Source organism: Nycticebus coucang, chromosome 10, assembly GCF_027406575.1.
Source record: "Nycticebus coucang isolate mNycCou1 chromosome 10, mNycCou1.pri, whole genome shotgun sequence".
NCBI lineage: Eukaryota > Metazoa > Chordata > Mammalia > Primates > Lorisidae > Nycticebus > Nycticebus coucang.
This window is the reverse complement of record NC_069789.1, coordinates 6,693,189-6,712,500: the sequence shown is the minus strand read 5'-3', so window position 1 is coordinate 6,712,500 and position 19,312 is coordinate 6,693,189. Positions and strand designations below refer to the sequence as shown.

Sequence of the window (19,312 nt, the reverse complement as noted above, 5' to 3'; positions counted from 1 at the left end):
GTGTTTGCCCTGGGACAACATTGCCTGATGACTCACTGCTCAGAGTGTCCCTGTCACTAAGCAATGCATGACTGTACCAGCAAACTGACTAAAGCTCGGAACCCAACACAGTAATGGAGCTTCCTGAAAGCACAATCTCCAGCGCAGCACTTGACTAGTGTCCAGCAGTGATGCCGGCTGCATTGAGGAGGACGGAGATAAAATAAAATACCAGATCCCAGCAGAAGTCCTCAAGATCTTTTAAATCTAATATATTCTAATCATCCTTTGCTGGCTTTTTTTTCTTGCCTGTTTTTACACAGAATTGGAAGATGTGAGGAACGAGAACCCTAACAGGAGAAAAATTGAGTGTAATTCCCTTATGTCCTAGGGGAGAAAATGAAGACCCAAGAGATCAACTAATACACCCGAGGAGACTAAAACTTAGCAAATGCGCCATTTGAAACTCCTGGCAAGTTATCTTGGAACGCTTTTAGATATGCCTTAAGTCAAGCTTTATGAAACAATTGAATTTTAGAGGTGAAAGTGCCCTAAGAATATGAACTGAGAACACAGAAGGAATGTTTTCTTCTCTAAAATATATTTCTGTAAGTTATTTTACTTCTCCAGAAATTATATATATATATTTTTTTGTAGAGACAGAGTCTCACTGTACCGCCCTCGAGTAGGGTGCCGTGGCATCACACAGCTCACAGCAACCTCTAACTCTTGGGCTTACGCGATTCTCTTGCCTCAGCCTCCCGAGCAGCTGGGACTACAGGCGTCCGCCACAATGCCCGGCTATTTTTTTGTTAGTTTGGCCGGGGCTGGGTTTGAACCCGCCACCCTCGGCATATGGGGCTGGCGCCCTACTCACTGAGCCACAGGCGCCACCACTTCTCCAGAAATTAAAAACAATGCTATCTCAGTAGATTCAGGCTGGGTGTGCTGGTGTGTGTCTGTAGCCCCCGCTGCCGCAGAGGTGGGAACATTGCTTTATCCCAAGAGTTCAGGGTCACAGTTAGCCATGACTGCACTACTGCACTCTAGCCTGGGCCACAAGTGAGACCTTGTCTCTATTTAAGGGGGGGAAAAAAAAAAAGATTCAGGCCTAAGCTCTGAACTGTGAATTCTTGTTTTCAACTACAAATAGAAAGATAAAAGACTACAATTTTTTTTTGAAAGACAGGGTCCTGTTCTGTCTCCCAGGCTGGAGTGCAGTGCTGTGATCATGGCTTACTGTGACTTCCAACTCCTGGGCTCAGGAGATCCTCTTGCCTCAACTTCTGAAGTAGCCGGGGCTATATGTGCATACTACCATACCTGGCTAAGTTTTGAAAGTGTCACCCTTGGTAGAGTGCTGTGGCATCACAGCTCACAGCAATCTCCAGCTCCTGGGCTTAGGTGATCCTCTTGCCTGAGCCTCCCGAGTAGCTGGGACTACGGGCACCCGCCACAACGCCCAGCTATTTTTTTGTTGCAGTTTGGCTGGGGCCGGGTTCAAACCTGCCACCCTCAGTATATGGGGCTGGCGCCCTACTCACTGAGCCACCGGCACCACCCAAGTTTTTAAAATTTTTGTGGAGACAGGGTCTCTGCTACTTTGTCTATGCTGGTCTCAACTCCTGGCCTCAAGTGATCCTCCTGTCTTGGCCTCTCAAAATGCTGGGATTACAGGCATGAGCCATTGTGCTTGGAGCACAATTTTAACTTGTAGTAAAATTGATGGTATTTCATTCCCTCCAAAAAACCTGCCAGTGAAACCTAAAAAGCGCCGATCGATTTTCTCAACTTGGGAACTACTGCCCTCTAGAGGTGCAGTTGGAAACCTTGGGGCTACGTTTCAGTTTTAATGACCGATGGGCAGAGGGAGTTGCTACTGGCGTCCAGTGTCTGGGGATGAGGGACGCCATCCACGCTGAAACGGTTTTACACACGAAGAACATCTCCCCCAACATACCACTAGTACTATACTACCCTTTGAAACACTATGAAAGTGAGATTTTCAAAGTTGTAAGTTGCATCTTAAAAAACTTGTCATATTCAGTGTAAGGAGACTTAGCAGAAAAGGAGGGTGTGAAGTACACAGGGCTTCCACATGTCGGGAGAGAACACAGGTCCATCAAGACACTCACGGATCTAACTGCATTTCAGCCCAGCTTAACCCACCAGCATTTATCTCAGTGGTAGGATCTGAGACGCGCCGATTGTTTCTACACAGCTGTAGTAAAACTCACCTAGGAATAACCAAAAGTAAAGCCGTCTGATCGATACATGTTGTACAGGTACAGACAGGCCAATGTTAATAACATGGGTAGTAAGTGCTCTCCTGATTGTGGAATAGACTCCAGATACTAGGAACACATATCTTTTCTTTTGTAGAGACAGAGTCTCACTGTACCGCCCCTGGGTAGGATGCCATGGCGTCGTCACACGGCTCACAGCAACCTCCAACTCCTGGGCCCAGGCGATTCTCTTGCCTCAGCCTCCCGAGTAGCTGGGACTACAGGCACCTGCCACAACGCCCAGCTATTTTTTTTGTTGCAGTTTGGCCGGGGCTGGGTTTGAACCTGCCACCCTCGGCATATGGGGCCGGCGCCCTACTCACTGAGCCACAGGCGCCGCCCAGGAACACACATCTTTATGACAGATTCTTAGACACTGTTAAATTGTTAGGTGAAGTTCTACTTGTTCTCAATATCTATTCTCCCCTTGTCAGTAAAAATCTGAAACAGTGCCCATTTCCTCCTTCACTTCCCAGTTTCCATGACGTTTATCAACAGACTGTGTAAACCAATGTGTGTAACATCCAGCTTTTCCCCTTCCTTTAAATAGGGAAGCTGCTTGCTCTCCACTCTTTCCCCTTCTTCACACTTGCTGGGAAAGGATGAGGACTTGGAAAACCGTTACCTTAGACCTAGAGATGGAAGGCGCAGAATGTTCTACCAGTTGTGTCCACGGATGACTATTCACTTTTACTTATAAGCCAGTGTATTATTTTTTCATGTGACTGTTAACTTGCCTTGTCAACTACAGACTCCAAATGACAGAAATGACATCTGGTCTCAAAAAAAAAAAAAAAAGCAGTGGGAGAAACTTGAATATATCAGGCTTTCTTTTTATATAAATGGGTCACAAATATATACTGTAAACATACCCTGTAAGAAAGGGCTCTGCGCTTGTAGCACAGTGGTCACGGTGCCGGCCACATGCACCGAGGCTGGCTGGTTCAAGGCTGGCCCGGGCCAGCTAAACAACAATGAAAACTGCAACAAGAAAATAGCTGGGTGTTGTGGTGGGTGTCCGTAGTCCTAGCTACTAGGGAGGCTGAGGCAAGAGAATCACTTAAGCCCAAGAGTTGGAGGTTGCTGTGAGTTGTGATGCCACAGCACTCTACCAACACAGCAAGACTCCTGTCTCCAAAAAAAAAAGAGAAGAAAAGAAATAGATATGTAACCTCTATTTACAAGCTCAGTACATTATGAATAGGCACAGTCCTGGTTAGTTTAAAAAGGTCAACTGTTGGGCGGCACCTGTGGCTCAAGGAGTAGGGCACTGGTCCCATATGCCGGAGGTGGCGGGTTCAAACCCAGCCCGGGCCAAAAACCACAAAAAAAAAAAAAAAAAAAAAAAAAAAAAGTCAATTGTTGGGTGAGCAGGGCGCCGGCCCCATATGCCAGAGGTGGCAGGTTCAAAGCTCAGCCCTGGCCAAAAACTGCAAAAAAAAAAAAGTCAACTGTTAAGATCTTTAAATGGGGTAGGAGGAGGGGAATTTTATTATAGGCTATATTTATTTTATTTTTTATTTTTTTTGCAATTTTTGGCCAGGGCTGGGTTTGAACCCGCCACCTCCGGCATATGGGACCGGCGCCCTACTCCTTGAGCCACAGGCACTGCCCATAGGCTATATTTAATATAATTTCTTTTTTTGCAGTTTTGGCTGGGCCAGGCTTTAACCCGCCACCCACGGCATATGGGGCTGGTGCCCTACTCCTTGAGCCACAGGTGCCTCCCATATTTAATATAATTTCAATGTGTCTTGTTATGGTCAATATCCAGCAGGAACAAAGTCAGCCTCATACATTTATCCTTTCTTCTTCTGCAGATTATACACGAGGGAAGGAGGCTTCTTGGTTTTATAGGCCGCACTTTTCTTGATGCGCTGTCCTTTGATGTTAACGATATACGGCAAGAGCGGGGGCCGGACCGTCAGAACCGTTCCTTGAGGTGTGTAGCCTCGGAGATGCAATCTGTCCTTCACACGAGGCGTTACTGCAACCCAACCTACACATGCGACGGAACACAAAATGCTCTCAGCAATCAGACCAAAGCTCAAGGTAGTCACTATAGCTCTTTCATTCTTGTTTTTTTTTTTTTTTTGAGACAGAGTCTCACTATGTCGCCCTCAGTGAGTGCTGGGGCATCACAGCTCACAGCAACCTCAAACTCCTGGGCTCAAGAGATTTTTTTGCCTTATCCTCCCAAGTAGCTGGGACTATAGGCACCCACCACAATGCCCAGCTATTTTAATTTTTTGATAGAGTCTTACTATGTCACCCTCAGTAGAGTGCCTTGGCATCACAGCTCACAACAACTTCAAACTCTTGGGCTTAAGTGTGATTCTCTTGCCTCAGCCTCCCAAGCAGCTGGGACTACAGGTGCCCACCACAGCGCCTGGCTATTTTCTTGTTGCAGTTGTGATTGTTGTGTAGCTGGCCCAGGCTGGGCTCGAACCCACCAGCCACACTGGGCACCGAGCCCACCCGGCTATTTTTAGAGACAGGGTCTTGCTCTGGTTCAGGCTGGTCTCTAACCCATGAGCTCAGGCAATCCACCCGCCTTGGTTTCCCAGAGTGCTAGGATTACAGGTGTGAGCCACCACGCCTGGCTACTTTTATTTTTTTTTTAAGAGGTAGATAGGGTCTCACTCTGTTGCCCAGGCTGGAGTATAGGGACATGATCATAGCTTGCTACAGCCTTGAACTCTTGGGCTTAAGTGATTCTCCTGCTTAGCCTCCTGAGTAGCTGAATTAGTACAGGCATGTATGTCAATGCCTGGCTAAGTTTTCAATTTTTTAGAGATGGGGTCTCACCATGCTGTCCAGGCTGGCCTCAAACTCTTGGGCTTAAGGATCCTCACAAGTCATGAGGAGGGACTACAGGTAAGTCTGTATTTAATATAAAATAGACTTATATTAAATAAGGCTTAAACAACAATGACAACTGCAACAAAAAAATAACCGGGCATTGTGGCGGGTGCCTGAAGTCACTGCTACTTGGGAGGCTGAGGTAAGAGACTCACTTAAGCCCAAGAGTTGGAGGTTGCTGTGAGCTGTGATGCCACAGCACTCTACCCAGGGTGACAGCTTGAGACTCTTTCTCAAAACAAACAAACAAAAAAAAGTGCTTGGGGTTTGGCAAGGTGGCTCAGAGGCTGAGGCACAGGAATACTTGAGCCCAGGAGTTCAAGGTTGCAGTGAGCTATGACGGTGCTGTGCTATATAGCCTGGGCAACAGAGTAAGACCGGACCCTATCTCAGGAAAAAAAAAAGAAAAAAAGACTGTGCTTGGGGCAAAATTACCTGCAGAGGAAAACTTGATGTCAGCAACCGCTTCGGATTCCCCAAGTCCTTCTTTTAATATAATGTCTTCAGCAACAAGAGAAGGAAAGTCTGCCATTCGTTCTTTTCCACCCATTGGAACCTTCCAGTTAAATAAAATAAAGATTTTTGGAAGTTCAGGTTAAATTTCCTCTAACTCTAATATTAAGTAAATCACTGATAATTCCATGTAGGGATCAAGAGTAAAATCCTTATAAACATTCAACTGCTGAAAAACCTTGAATCACTTCTAGGGTCAAATGAAAAGCCCAGGCGCTCTGTGGTTAAGGTGAGGCCTACAGATCCGGGGCCAAAGGGGCCACAGATTGGGCCTCTGCTGGGCATCGGTCTCTCTGACAGGACAACTGTGCTTTATTACACTGTCTTTATAGCCCTCCACAGGCCTTTGCATAGAGTGATGTTGGTCCTTTTAAATACCTTAGTTCTTTTTTTTTTGAGACAGAGCCTCAAGCTGTCACTCTGGGTAGAGTGCTGTGGCATCTTAGCTTACAGCAACTTCCAACTCCTGGGCTTAAGCGATTCTCTTGCCTCAGCCTCCCAAGTAGCTGGGACTACAGGCACCCACCACAACACCCAGCTATTTTTTGGTTGCAGCTGTTATTGTTGTTTGGCGGGCCTTGGGCTGGATTTGAACCCGCCAGCTCAGGTGTATGTGGCTGGTGCCTTAGCAGCTTGAGCCACAGGCGCCGAGCCTAAATACCTTAGTTCTTATAGGCATGGCCATGAAGATCAATCCCTGCTCCTTATGAGTTAAGGGTCTAGGTACTGGGTACAATGGATCAGATGTAGATTTCATGTTTATATATGTTTCGTTTCCATGAATGAATTAGCAGTAACTAGGTGAAATTTACCTATTCATTATCATTACTAAGTTTCTCCTGTGTGAGCACTAGGTACACAAAGATATATTTTACAATCTGGTCTCTGTCCCCTGGGAGATCAGAGGGGATGAATAACATGTAAACAAGTACAGGGTCAGAAACGTGATTGAGGCACCTGTAAGTATGCGCGTTTGGCTGTGCAGGAAGGAGTAATGTCTTTGGTTGAGGAAAACATTAATGAAGAAATGTTATTTTGAGAAATGGGTTGAATTTACTCAGTGGGAAGATATTCTGGGTCGGCACAGATACAGACAAAAACTGGAAAAAAGAACTATGAGTACAGTAGTTTAACCGTCCAGAGTATGTTACGTGTCTGTGTGTAGAGAGAAAGTGTGAGTGTGGGAGTGTCTGTGTTAACAAGGAGGCTGTCAGCAGTTTATACTTCTCCCCTGGTAATGTGGAACTACTGAGGATTATAAGCAGGAGAGAAAATAAGAATAAAGGCTGGGTGCAGTGGCTCACTCTGCAATCCTAGCACTCTGGGAGGTTGAGGTGGGTGGATTGCTGAGCTCACACCATCTTAAGAAAGAGTGAGAGCCCTGTCTCTAAAAATAACCGGGTGTTGTGGTGGGCGCCTATAGTCCCAGCTACTCTGGATGCTGAGACAAGAGAATTGAGCCCAAGAGTTTGTGGTTGCTGTGAGCTGTGACGCCAGAACACTCTATTGAGGGCGACAAGTGAAAACAGTCTCAAAAAACAAACAAATAAAAGAATAAGAAAAGAATAATGTGATGTACTGTATATTTCAAAAGATCTCTCTAGCGTGGGGTTTCTTAAGGAGCCAGTAGAGCAGGAGACAAGAGGTGGAATAATCTGTAAAATACGTATCTGGGATTAAGCCCCTAGGAAGAGAGCTTTTCCATTTAAAGAAAGGCTTCTCCAGCACTACTGCACTTTGGACCAGATCACTCTTTGCTGTGAAAGGTTGTCCTTTGCAATGCAAGGTGTTTAGCACCAGCTGTGCTCCCATTCACTAGACTCCGGCAGACCCCAGCTTTGACTCTTTGTTCAGAATTGTCTAATACAACTCTTTGCACCAATGTCACTACTGGGCACTTAAAATGTGACTACTGTTACTAAGAAATCACATTTTTAATTTTATTTAATCTTTAAACATTTCTTTTTTCTTTTTTTTGGAGACAGAGTCTCACTTTGTCACTGTCGGTAGAGTGCTGTGGTGTCACAGCTCACAGCAACCTCAAACTTTTGGGCTTAAGCGATCCTCTTGCCTCAGCCTCCTGAGTAGTTGGGACTACAGGTGCCTGCCACAATGCCAGGCTATTTTTTTAGAGACAAGGTCTCGCTCTGGCTAATTTTTTTAATTATTAAAATTAAACTTATTTATTTTTATTTATTTTCTTTTTTGAGACAAAATATCAAGCTGTTGCCCTGGGTAGAGTGATGTGGCGTCACAGCTCACAGCAACCTCAAACTGTTGGGCCTAAGCAATTCTCTCTTGCCTCAGCCTCCCAAGTAACTGGGACTACAGGCGCCTGCCACAGCACCCGTCTATTTTTTTGTTGTAGTTGTCATTGTTTGGCAGGCCCGGGCTAGATTCGAACTTGCCAGTTCTGGTGTATGTGGCTGGCACCGTAGCTGCTGAGCTCCAGGCACCGAGCCTAAAATTATTTTTCTATTAGAGACAGAGTATTGCTATGTTGCCCAGGGTTGAATACAGTGTTTTTTTTACAGGCATGATGATAGCCCACTGCAGCCTCGAACTACTGGGTTCAAATGATCCTCCTGCTTCAGTGTCCTGAGCAGCTGGGACTATAGGTAAATGCCACTGTGCCTGGGAAATTTTATTAAGTTTGAACTAGTATGTGTATATTTAAATTTAGATAAGCACATGTTGCTATTGGCTACTATATTTGTCAGTGAAGTCTAGAGACTAAACAGCTCTGTGGGTATTCTGGGATCAGTCCAAATCAATATCCCTTTTCATAGGGAGCCATTTCCCTTTATAGCCAGAATCCTCCAAGAAAGTGAGGTGAGAGGAGGGCTAGCTGACATCTTAACTGGTGGTTCAGTCCAACAAAGGCTACAGGACTGTCATGGTATATACACACTAACCATATACACACATGACAGAGCCCACAGGACTGTTAGTACACCCACACTAACCGTAACTATGCAGTCAGTGGGCTGCCTTACCTGCAGTAACGTGTGACCTGCCTGCTTCTCATACAAACTATCCGCCTTGTCCAAGGAAGTAATGTGCACGGGGAGGAGGTTGGAAGCCACAACCGTAAACCAGGCTGACTGGTTTCCCTTAGGAAAGGAAGAAAGAAGTTATTTTATATGGTGAAAAGCTTGGAAAACCTGGATCTAACAAGGTGCAGTTGGTTAACAAAACAAAAACAAACAGCAAATCAAGTTCCCTTTGTAAATGCTGGTGCGGCAGCGGCTGTAGTCAAATCACACTAACGTGTAAAAAAGGGGCACACTATGGAAGCAGTGCAATCAGAAACTCATGTTCAACTCTGACTTCCACAGACTGGTTGATACAAATTAAGAAAAAACAATGTCCATTATTAAAAATAAAAAGGAAATGCTGTCGGCTTAACTGTCTCTGTGTAAAGTTAGGTTTAAAATACTTACATTTATAGGTTTTTTTTTTTTTTTATTTTTTATTTTTTTGTAGAGACAGAGTCTCACTGTACCGCCCTTGGTAGAGTGCCGTGGCGTCACACGGCTCACAGCAACCTCTAAGTCTTGGGCTTACGCGATTCTCTTGCCTCAGCCTCCCAAGCAGCTGGGACTACAGGCGCCCGCCACAGCGCCCGGCTATTTTTTGGTTGCAGTTTGGCCGGGGCTGGGTTTGAACCCGCCACCCTCGGTATATGGGGCCAGCGCCCTACTCACTGAGCCACAGGCGCCGCCCAATTTTATAGGTTTTAATTTAATTTTTTTTTGGTTTTTGGCCAGGGCTAGGTTTGAACCCGCCACCTCCGGCATATGGGACCGGCACCCTACTCCTTGAGCCACAGGCACTGCCTACATTTTATAGGTTTTAATGAAGTATGTACAAGTTCTAAGCAGGCAAGACTAAATTTCCAACAAAATATGAATAAATACAAACCCCAAGAATATGTGATAGTAATGGCCTATAAATTGCTGGACATACACATGTTTCATTTTCCCTTTTCCTTGTCACTTTGGTAAAATGAAGAGAAATTCTATAGATGCTCCAAAACCCCCAGATGTTATATAAATTAATACTAGAAGGTATATATGTATAAAAACATACATATCATGGGATATAAAGAAGTGTGGAATTAATTTAATATATATGAATCCTGTACCTAAACGTTTCACCTATGATTTCCAAGTGAAATGAAACCAGAAGATCCAAACAGTATCTTAAGTGCCAAGCTGTATGAGGCACTCAACATCTCACTGAAGTAAACAGTTGTTAATGGTACAGACTATCCTTACCTGTAGGAAATCAATGCGGCCTAGAGCACCCAAAAATAGAACCATTCCTGGTTTAAGCACAAAAGTTCTTGGAACAATGGAATTTGTTGGCAAAACAATCTTTACTTCTTCTTCTGTTAGAAGATTTAAAATCTGTGAAGTGGCAGAAATTTTAGAGAATTAAATTTTTAATGGTCATAGGTCAAAGAGACCTATTATTATTATTATTATTGAGACAGAGTCTCACTTTGTTACCATTGGTAGAGTGCTGTAGCGTCATAGCTCACAGCAACCTCAAATTCTTGGGCTCAACTGATCCTCCTGCCTCAGCCTCCCAAGTAGCCAGGGCTACAGGTGCCCACCACAATGCCCAGCTATTTTTAGAGATAAGGTCTTGTTCTGGCTCAAGCTGGTCTCCATCTCCTGAGTTCAAGCAATCCACTTGTTTGAGCCTCCCTGAGTGCTAGGATTACAGGTGTGAGCCACCGTGCCTGGCCTTTTTTAACCCCTTTTAAGATAACTTATTTATTTATTTTTTTAGAGATAGAGTCTTATTTCATCGCCCTCGGTAGAGTGTCGTGGCGTCACAGCTCACAGCAACTTCCAACTCCTGGGCTTAGCCTCTCTTCTGTTGTCTCAGCCTCGTGAGTAGCTGGGACCACAGGCGCCCACCACACGCCTGGTTATTTTTTTACTGCAGTTTGGCTGGGGCCAGGTTCGAACCTGCCACCCTTGGTATATGGGGCCGGTGCCCTACCCACTGAGTCACAGGCGCCGCCCGTAAGATAACTTATTATTTACATTTTACAAAAGAGTTCCCTGGCCGGGAGTCATGGCTAATGCCTATAGTCCTAGCACTCTGGGAGGCCGAGGTGGGTGGATTGCTTGAGCTCACAGGTTTGAGACCAGCCTGAGTAAGAGCGAAAGAGCGAGACCCCATCTCTAGTAAAAATAGAAAATCTGAGGCAAGAGGATCACTTGAACCCAAGAGTTGAAGGTTGCTGTGAGCTATGACGCCACGACACTCTACCTAGGGTGACAGCTTGAGACTCTGTCCCCCCGCCCCCCCCCCAAAAAAAAGAGTTCCCTGGTTCAATTTGGGAAACACTGGTTTAAGGCATCAAATAAATATATCTGTAAACACAGAAACAAACTACCAGTGTTGAGAGACTTTTATATTTAAAAATTTGAGGGTCTTGTTCTGCTGGCTAGAATATTTTGGAAATTCTTGCCTTTCTGATCCAACTATTTTATAAAGGATCTATGACTACAGTAACTGTCCTGACCTAAGTCTAAAAGGGAAGAATTCATGACTTTAAAGTGATAGAACATTAGAAAACAGTCTAGTTACTTGTAGGTTATGGACTGTTAAGGAAGAAAAGATAGCAGAAGCAATTATTCTAGAAGGGAAATAAGTTAAAAGAGGCTCACTCCTGTAATCCTAGCACTTTGGGAGGGTGAGCTGAGGTAGGAGGTTTGCTTGAGGCCAGGAGTTCAAGACCAGCCTGAGCAACACAGCAAAAACCCATCTCTGCAAAAATTAAAAGAAAATTAGTTGGGTGAGGTGGCACACGCCTGTAGCACAACTACTCAGAAAGCTGAGGTAGGAGGACGACGGGAGCCCTGGTGTTTGAGGTCGCTGTGAGCTGTGATTCTGCTACTGCACTCTAGCCTGGGTGATAGAGCAAAGACATTGTCTTGGAAAAGAAAAAAAAGAAAAGGTCTGTATGATTCTATGAGATAAGACACCAAATAGAATACAATTCTCAGAATGAAATTATAAGTGAACTTGGCACAAGGAAAGGAAAGTACCTAAGAAATCAGTGTTGTTTTCAGGGAAATACAGAGGTAATTAGAAGAATTAGAAACTGGTCAATAATAACATTCAAAGGAAGTGGTGAATAAATCTGTTGGAGGCTATATCCTGGATACACATTAGAATTAGTGACTTGGATGGAGATAAAAAATGCAAATAATAAAATGCTGTGATAGAGACTGAATAATTAAGAGTAGAATACAGACTAAGTTTAACAAGACAAATCAAAGTTACTCACGAGATCCAGCGATTGGATTAAAAAAGACGCACAGGGCAAGATGGACAAGGTCAACCCTACTGCATAATAATAAGGTCTTAGTGTCGAACTTTAAGAATAAAAATAGATGAGAAAACTTTCTGAAAAGAGGCTTGGGTCAATGAATAGCCTGTTCCTATAGGAAATGAAGACAACGGACCTGGATTATGTCAGCACCGTGAATGTTCAATTGGTGTGTTGGAAAACGAATGAAAGAGAAAGCAGAGGTAGGTGGGGAAGAGACTGGACATTACATTTTAAAATATTTCAAGGTCTGGCAAGGGAAAAAGGCATTACATTTATTCCACATAGCCAAGGGTACAAGTTACAGGGATACCTCTCAGCTAAATACAAAGAACATGTCAAAGACCAAAGGGGTTCCCTTGGGAGGCGATTTGACACTGCTTCTGTCACTCTTTATTCCAGTTCAAGTTGGAAGACCTCTGGATGGATATCTTTTTTTTGAGACAGAGTCTCAAGCTGTTGCTCTGGGTAGAGTGCCATGGCGACATCATAGCTCACTGCAACCTCCAACTCTTGGGCTCATCTGGTCCCCTTACCTCTAGCCTATGTTCTACTGTTTTCTTTTCTTTTTTATACTTTTAGTAGCAACGGAGTCTCACTCTGGTTCAGGCTGGTCTCGAACCCATGAGCTCAGGCTATCCACCCGCCTTGGCCTCCCAGAGTGCTAGGATCACAGGCATGAGCCATTGTGCCTAGCCTGCATGGGTATCTTATAGAAGGAATTCCAGTGTGGACCAGGGAGCCGGGCTGCAGTGATAGTTATGGTTTCTTCCAACCTTAATGTTAGGATTAGCACTTTGAGAGGCAGAAGCGGGTGGATCCCTTGAGTTCGGGAGTTTGAGACCAGGCTCAGCAACAGTGAAACTGTCTCTACTAAAAACAGAAAAATTGCCCCAAAGACTCAACCACAAGACTCCTAGAAGTCATCAAAAAATACAGTAATGTTTCAGGATATAAAATCAATGTCCACAAGTCAGTAGCCTTTGTGTACACCAATAACAGTCAAGATGAGAAGCTAATTAAGGACACAACTCCCTTCACCATAGTCTCAAAGAAAATGAAATACCTAGGAATATACCTAACAAAGGAGGTGAAGGACCTCTATAAAGAAAACTATGAAATCCTCAGAAAGGAAATAGCAGAGGATATTAACAAATGGAAGAACATACCATGCTCATGGACGGGAAGAATCAACATTGTTAAAATGTCTATACTTCCCAAAGCAATCTACCTATTCAATGCCATTCCTATCAAAATACCAACATCGTACTTTCAAGATTTGGAAAAAATGATTCTGCGTTTTGTATGGAACCGGAAAAAACCCCGTATAGCTAAGGCAGTTCTCTGTAACAAAAATAAAGCTGGGGGCATCAGCATACCAGATTTTAGTCTGTACTACAAAGCCATAGTGCTCAAGACAGCATGGTACTGGCACAAAAACAGAGACATAGACACTTGGAATCAAATTGAAAACCAAGAAATGAAACTAACATCTTACAACCACCTAATCTTTGATAAACCAAACAAGAACATACCTTGGGGGAAAGACTCCCTATTCAATAAATGGTGTTGGGAGAACTGGATGTCTACATGTAAAAGACTGAAACTGGACCCACACCTTTCCCCACTCACAAAAATTGATTCAAGATGGATAAAGGACTTAAACTTAAGGCATGAAACAATAAAAATCCTCCAAGAAAGCATAGGAAAAACACTGGAAGATATTGGCCTGGGGAAAGACTTCATGAAGAAGACTGCCATGGCAATTGCAACAACAACAAAAATAAACAAATGGGACTTCATTAAACTGAAAAGCTTCTGTACAGCTAAGGAGACAATAACCAAAGCAAAGAGACAACCTACACAATGGGAAAGGATATTTGCATATTTTCAGTCAGACAAAAGCTTGATAACTAGGATCTATAGAGAACTCAAAATAATCCACATGAAAAAAGCCAACAATCTGGGCGGTGCCTGTGGCTCAAGGAGTAGGGCACTGGTCCCATATGCCGGAGGTGGTGGGTTCAAACCCAGCCCCGGCCAAAAACCACAAAAAAAAAATAAAATAAAAAAAAAAAAAAAAAGAAAAAAGCCAACAATCCCTTATATCAATGGGCAAGAGACATGAATAGAACTTTCTCTACAGACGACAGACGAATGGCTAACAAACACATGACAAAATGTTCATCATCTCTATATATTAGAGAAATGCAAATCAAAACAACCCTGAGATATCATCTAACCCCAGTGAGAATGGCCCACATCACAAAATCTCAAAACTGCAGATGCTGGCGTGGATGTGGAGAGAAGGGAACACTTTTACACTGCTGGTGGGACTGCAAACTACTACAACCTTTCTGGAAGGAAGTATGGAGAATCCTCAAAGCACTCAAGCTAGACCTCCCATTTGATCCTGCAATCCCATTACTGGGCATCTACCCAGAAGGAAAGAAATCCTTTTCTTGTACTAGACTGTTTATTGCAGCTCAATTGTACTACACTTGTACAAGCTACACTTGTACTAGACTGTTTATTGCAGCTCAATTGACAATCGCCAAAATGTGGAAACAGCCTAAATGCCCACCAACCCAGGAATGGATTAACAAGCTGTGGTATATGTATACCATGGAATACTATTCAGCCATTAAAAAAAATGGAGACTTTACATCCTTCGTATTAACCTGGATGGACGTGGAAGACATTATTCTTAGTAAAGCATCACAAGAATGGAGAAGCATGAATCCTATGTACTCAATTTTGATATGAGGACAATTAATGACAATTATGGTTATGGGGGGGAAACAGAAAGAGGGAAGGAGGGAGGTGGGTGGGGCCTTGGTGTGTGTTACACTTTTTGGGGGCAAGACATGATTGCAAGAGGGACTTTACCTAACAATTGCAATCAGTGTAACCTGGCTTATTGTACCCTCAATGAATCCCCAACAATAAAAAAAAAATTATCATCATATGTGAAAAGTTGTTATAAAATTATAAAGCACTGTACATACAAATTGTATTTACTATTTCTGGGATGGAATTATAAATACTCAATAAAAATGATTATTTGAAATAAAAAAAAAAAAAAAGAAAAAAAAACAAACAAAGCAAAAATTGGCTGGGAGTTGTGGTTAGTCCCAGAGACTTGGGAGGCTTAGGTAAGAGGATTGCTTGAGCCCAGGAGTGTGAGGTTGCTGTGAGCTATGATGCCATGGTGTTCAACCCCAGGGCGACAGAGTGAGACTGTCTCAAAAAAAAAAAAAAAAAAAAAAAATTCTGTGAATGTTTACCTACTGAAGATAACAACCACAATGATAAAACGAGCATTATCAGCAGTGAAGCCTACTACATGAGATAAAGAACTTGCTGGCATAAAGATTCACCTCTCAGCCGCTTTTATGAATGAATTAGAACTGAGGCTAAAAGGAAGTACATCTCTTTTCCCATTTTCTGGCAATTAAGAGAGGAGTACTTGTGCAATTGAAAGTAAACGCTTCTAAAAGAAACCTAATACATACGCAATTTTCTTTTGTAATTCCTGGCGTGTCATAAAACCAGCGGGCATCTGTCACATCTTGTGCAGTCAATACTACTTGTTTGGTGGATGTAGGTTCAACTGTAACGGGTTCATTTTCCATGTCAAAGGCAAGTGAATCAGCATCAAATTCAAAAGCATCTTCATCCTTCTGTTCTTCTGAATACAAGAATGTTCTTCCAACTCTTCCTAGAACAAGTTACATGAAGGTCATTAGTCATTCTTTTAATGCTTTTGACTACAGACATAAATTATATGTTTGTCTCCAACAAGTTACTAAGACTAACTACAGTGTATGTAAGTAATGCTACAAAGATATTTTTTTTTCCTCAAAGGCAGTGGGAGCCAGACTTTTGCACTGATTAAATATGTGGCTGGCTGTGTACATTCAATTCATTCATTCATTTATTTAGTAGCGGTAAGAGTCTTCCTAAATTGCTCAGGCTGGTCTTGAACTCCTGGCCTCAAGTGATCTTCCTGCCTTGGCCTCCCAAAGTTCTGGGATTAAAGGTGTGAGCCACTATGCCTGGTCTATTTAATTTTTTAGGGACAGGGTCTCTCTCTGTCACTCAGGCTGAAGTGCAGTGGCCTGATCCTAGCTCACTGCAGGATGGAACTCCTGGGGTCATGGAATCCTTCTCAGCCTCCTGAATGGCTGAGACTATGGGCAGCTGGAGATATAAGCACACACCATCACACCTGGCAGTCTGTGTATACTGGGGAGAAGGAGATGTTGGAAATCAAAGTGTTGTTAGTAAAGGAAAGCTAAAGGGATATTCCAAGGAAAGGGATAAACTAATTTGAAGCTGCTGCCTGGTGTCAATAATCTTTACCATTTGTACTGGTACGGGTTTCCAAATAGTAGCCTTACCTACAAAGGGTCTCTGTGTTCCCGAAAGAGGAAGGTAGTCTCTCCCCACAGAAACTGGTTAGCCTCAGAGAGCTGGATTTCAGGTTGTCTAATGAAGAATTTTAGCATAGGACCAACAAGGGTTCTCCTACAGAATGCTTACCTACCACATAGCCGTGCTTTTTCAAAACATTAAGTTGATGTTGTTCTTGCTCGCTAAGATCTTCTACGGCTTTAGCTGCATCTTCTTTAAGTCTTTTGTGCCTTTCAAACATTCTATAAGGAGTTGGGTTGCAAATAGGAAACTTCAGAAGGTTTAATGTAGTTCCTGAAATACAAAAGAATAAATGTTTTTAGAAAAGGAAAGAAACACTTTTGAAGATGTACACTGTGTTGGGTACCGTGATAAAGTACGTTATTCCTACCAATTTATAAACAACGGAAGAGTTTCAGAGATTGGCTCATAGGGTAATCCAGAATTTTCATTCAAAAATTTGCAGGCCTTATTTCTTTGCATTTTCACCACATTACTATCCAGTATAAAAGCAATTCGTGTGTATAATTCAACCAAAGTTCAAGACAGAGAACTAAAGCTAAACTGTGGTTTTAAAACAAATGGGACAGTTTTGACAGCTTAAATTCAAATCATAGAAGGACCCATTTTCCTATTACAGAAGTTTCTTAAAGTCACAACTGACATTTCTTCTCAACAAAGCTACACATAATATTGCATTAATAAATTACTCAAGGGCGGCGCCTGTGGCTCAGTCAGTAAGGCGCCGGCCCCATATACCGAGGGTGGTGGGTTCAACCCGGCCTCGGCAAAATTGCAACGAAAAAATAGCTGGGCGTTGTGGCGGGCGCCTGTAGTCCCAGCTACTGGGGAGGCTGAGGCAAGAGAATCACTTAAGCCCAGGAGTTGGAGGTTGCTGTGAGCTGTGTGATGCCATGGCACTCTACCGAGGGCCATAAAGTGAGACTCTGTCTCTACAAAAAATAAATAAATAAATAAATAACTCAAATTTTCATGTATAGTATATACTGGTTTCATACAAGATGTGAAGAGTCAGGTTGATGGGTTTGACCAATACAGGAAAGTTCAGAGAATAAAAAGGAAACATGACTTTCTGGATAAACGTACAGAGTAGTGAGCTACAAGGGAAATAAACAAAGCAGGAACTTTGCTTTGTTCCTTGGGGTATCTCCAGTGTCTAGTGACTGTAACACTGAAGCACTCCATAAATACATCTATTAGAAAATTACAAAAAGCAATGTTAGTATTTCTGATATATCCACATAGTTTTTTCAAGCAGTGAGCTGACACAGGGGAGAAGTGTGACCAAAGTAGGTGCCTGGGCCACGACCAGACGTTCGACTGGCCTCCTAAGACTCACCTGGCCAAGAGGAGATGGTGGCCCGGTCGATGGCCTCGGCGCCCTTGGCGGTGCAGTAATCGGACTTCAGTAGCGTGTTAAAGAGAGTGGACTTGCCAGCGTTTGTGGATCCTACCAGGTAGACATCACCACGGTAGCGCCAGGAGCGCTGAAGTGCCGAGATTAACTCTTCGATTCCATAGCCAGTCTTGGCGCTGATGAGACGCACGTCCCGGACCACCGTGCACGACCTGTCCGGCCGATTCGAATTCTCCTCTCTGTCCTGCGGCCCGTCCCGGCTGGGGAGCCGTGGCCCTCCGTGGCCAGGGGCCAGCAAAAGTCCGGCGCGGGCACAGTCGTTCCACAGCCGCTCCCGGAGCCGCTGCCGGTAGCCGGGGGCGTCCTGGGGCAGCAGGTCCACTTTGTTCCCCAGCACGATCAGCTGCTTGGGGCCTGCCAGTGCCGGCAGGTCGGGCAGCAGGGCGTCGGGCAGGTCGAGCAGGTCCACCATGTAGAGCACCAGGGCGGGCCCGGGCCGCCGCAGCGCGGTGCTCACCAGCTCAGAGTACTGCTCGCGGCTCACCCGCAGGCGCAGGGCGCGCTGGTGGTGCACCAGGAGCCAGCAGCGCTGGCACACGGCCCGCGCCAGCCCGCCGTCCGCCTGCGCCGCGCGCAGGAACTTCTCGCTGGGCAGGTAGCCGGGCACGCCGGGGTCCTGGCAGTGCAGCTCTGCCCCGCAACCCGAGCAGTGCTGGCCGCTGGGCGGCACCGCCGGGTCCGGGTGCCCCACGACAGGGTGCGCCCGGCGGCCGACCCGTGGCTTCTGCGTCCGCCTGGGTCGCTCCCTCTCCTGGTGCTGCTGCTGCAGTCGTTCCAGCAGCTCTTTCCGGGTGGGCGCGGGCTCAGGCTCCAGGACGTACTCGGGGAACAGAAACCGCTCCTGCATGTTAGGGCTTCCTTCATAACTCTCAGCCTCCGTGAGGCCATGAGGAGGCTCAGGGCCCAGGTCCGACGCGGGCCCGGAGGAGGCGGCGGCCGCGCACCGCCTCCCCAGGAGCGTCTCCCAGAGGCCATGGCGCCCTACAGTGGGAGCGGATCGCCGCAGGAAGGGACTGAGCAGCGTGGGCGCCAGGCGTGCAGACAGCATGGGGAGCGCTGCTCCGGGCAGGGGCGGGGCCGCGCACGCCTGCGGCCCGAGGACCGCGTTAAACCCGGAGACGAAAGTCACTCGCCCGCCACACTCTCGCTCAACTCCCGTCTAGTCCCTTGACTTCTCGCGATGAAAACTATCAGGCCGAAAAGCCACTAAAAGCTGCGCGGAAGAAACCAAGGACCTCGACTGAGCTAGATGGGATGAGCAGAGTAGTGAGTGCTTTGGTTCAGGCTCCTTCAACTTGCCAGCGCTGGAATAAACAGCCCTTAATAAATCTCATTTCTAAAAACTTAGTGTTTTTTTTTTTTTTTTAGTTTTTAGAAATGAAAAAGAAGTCCATCGAACGTAACTGATTCACGGCCTGGACTAAAACCTTATATTAAGATTTTCAGATGTCATTACTTGTGCAG

The 19,312-nt window shown here is 44.9% G+C and overlaps 1 protein-coding gene across 2 annotated transcripts; it reads right to left on the bottom strand.

Annotated features, from left to right (window-relative positions):
• Positions 1 to 3,605: 3,605 nt before the first annotated feature.
• On the bottom strand, positions 3,606 to 18,989 carry NOA1 (nitric oxide associated 1). Of its 2 annotated transcripts, XM_053607349.1 has the most exons (7): positions 17,771 to 18,989; positions 16,540 to 16,704; positions 15,510 to 15,715; positions 9,920 to 10,051; positions 8,636 to 8,752; positions 5,562 to 5,682; positions 3,606 to 4,263 (listed from the first exon to the last, which is right to left on the bottom strand). In XM_053607349.1, the coding sequence occupies exons 1-7, from the start codon at positions 18,894 to 18,896 to the stop codon at positions 4,064 to 4,066; spliced, it is 2,067 nt and encodes a 688-aa protein (XP_053463324.1). In that variant the 5' UTR covers positions 18,897 to 18,989; the 3' UTR covers positions 3,606 to 4,063. The 2 variants fall into 2 exon arrangements, with proteins under 2 accessions (XP_053463324.1, XP_053463325.1); XM_053607350.1 differs by lacking the exon at positions 5,562 to 5,682 and having other exon boundaries at positions 4,107 to 4,263.
• Between the last annotated feature and the right edge of the window lie 323 nt (positions 18,990 to 19,312).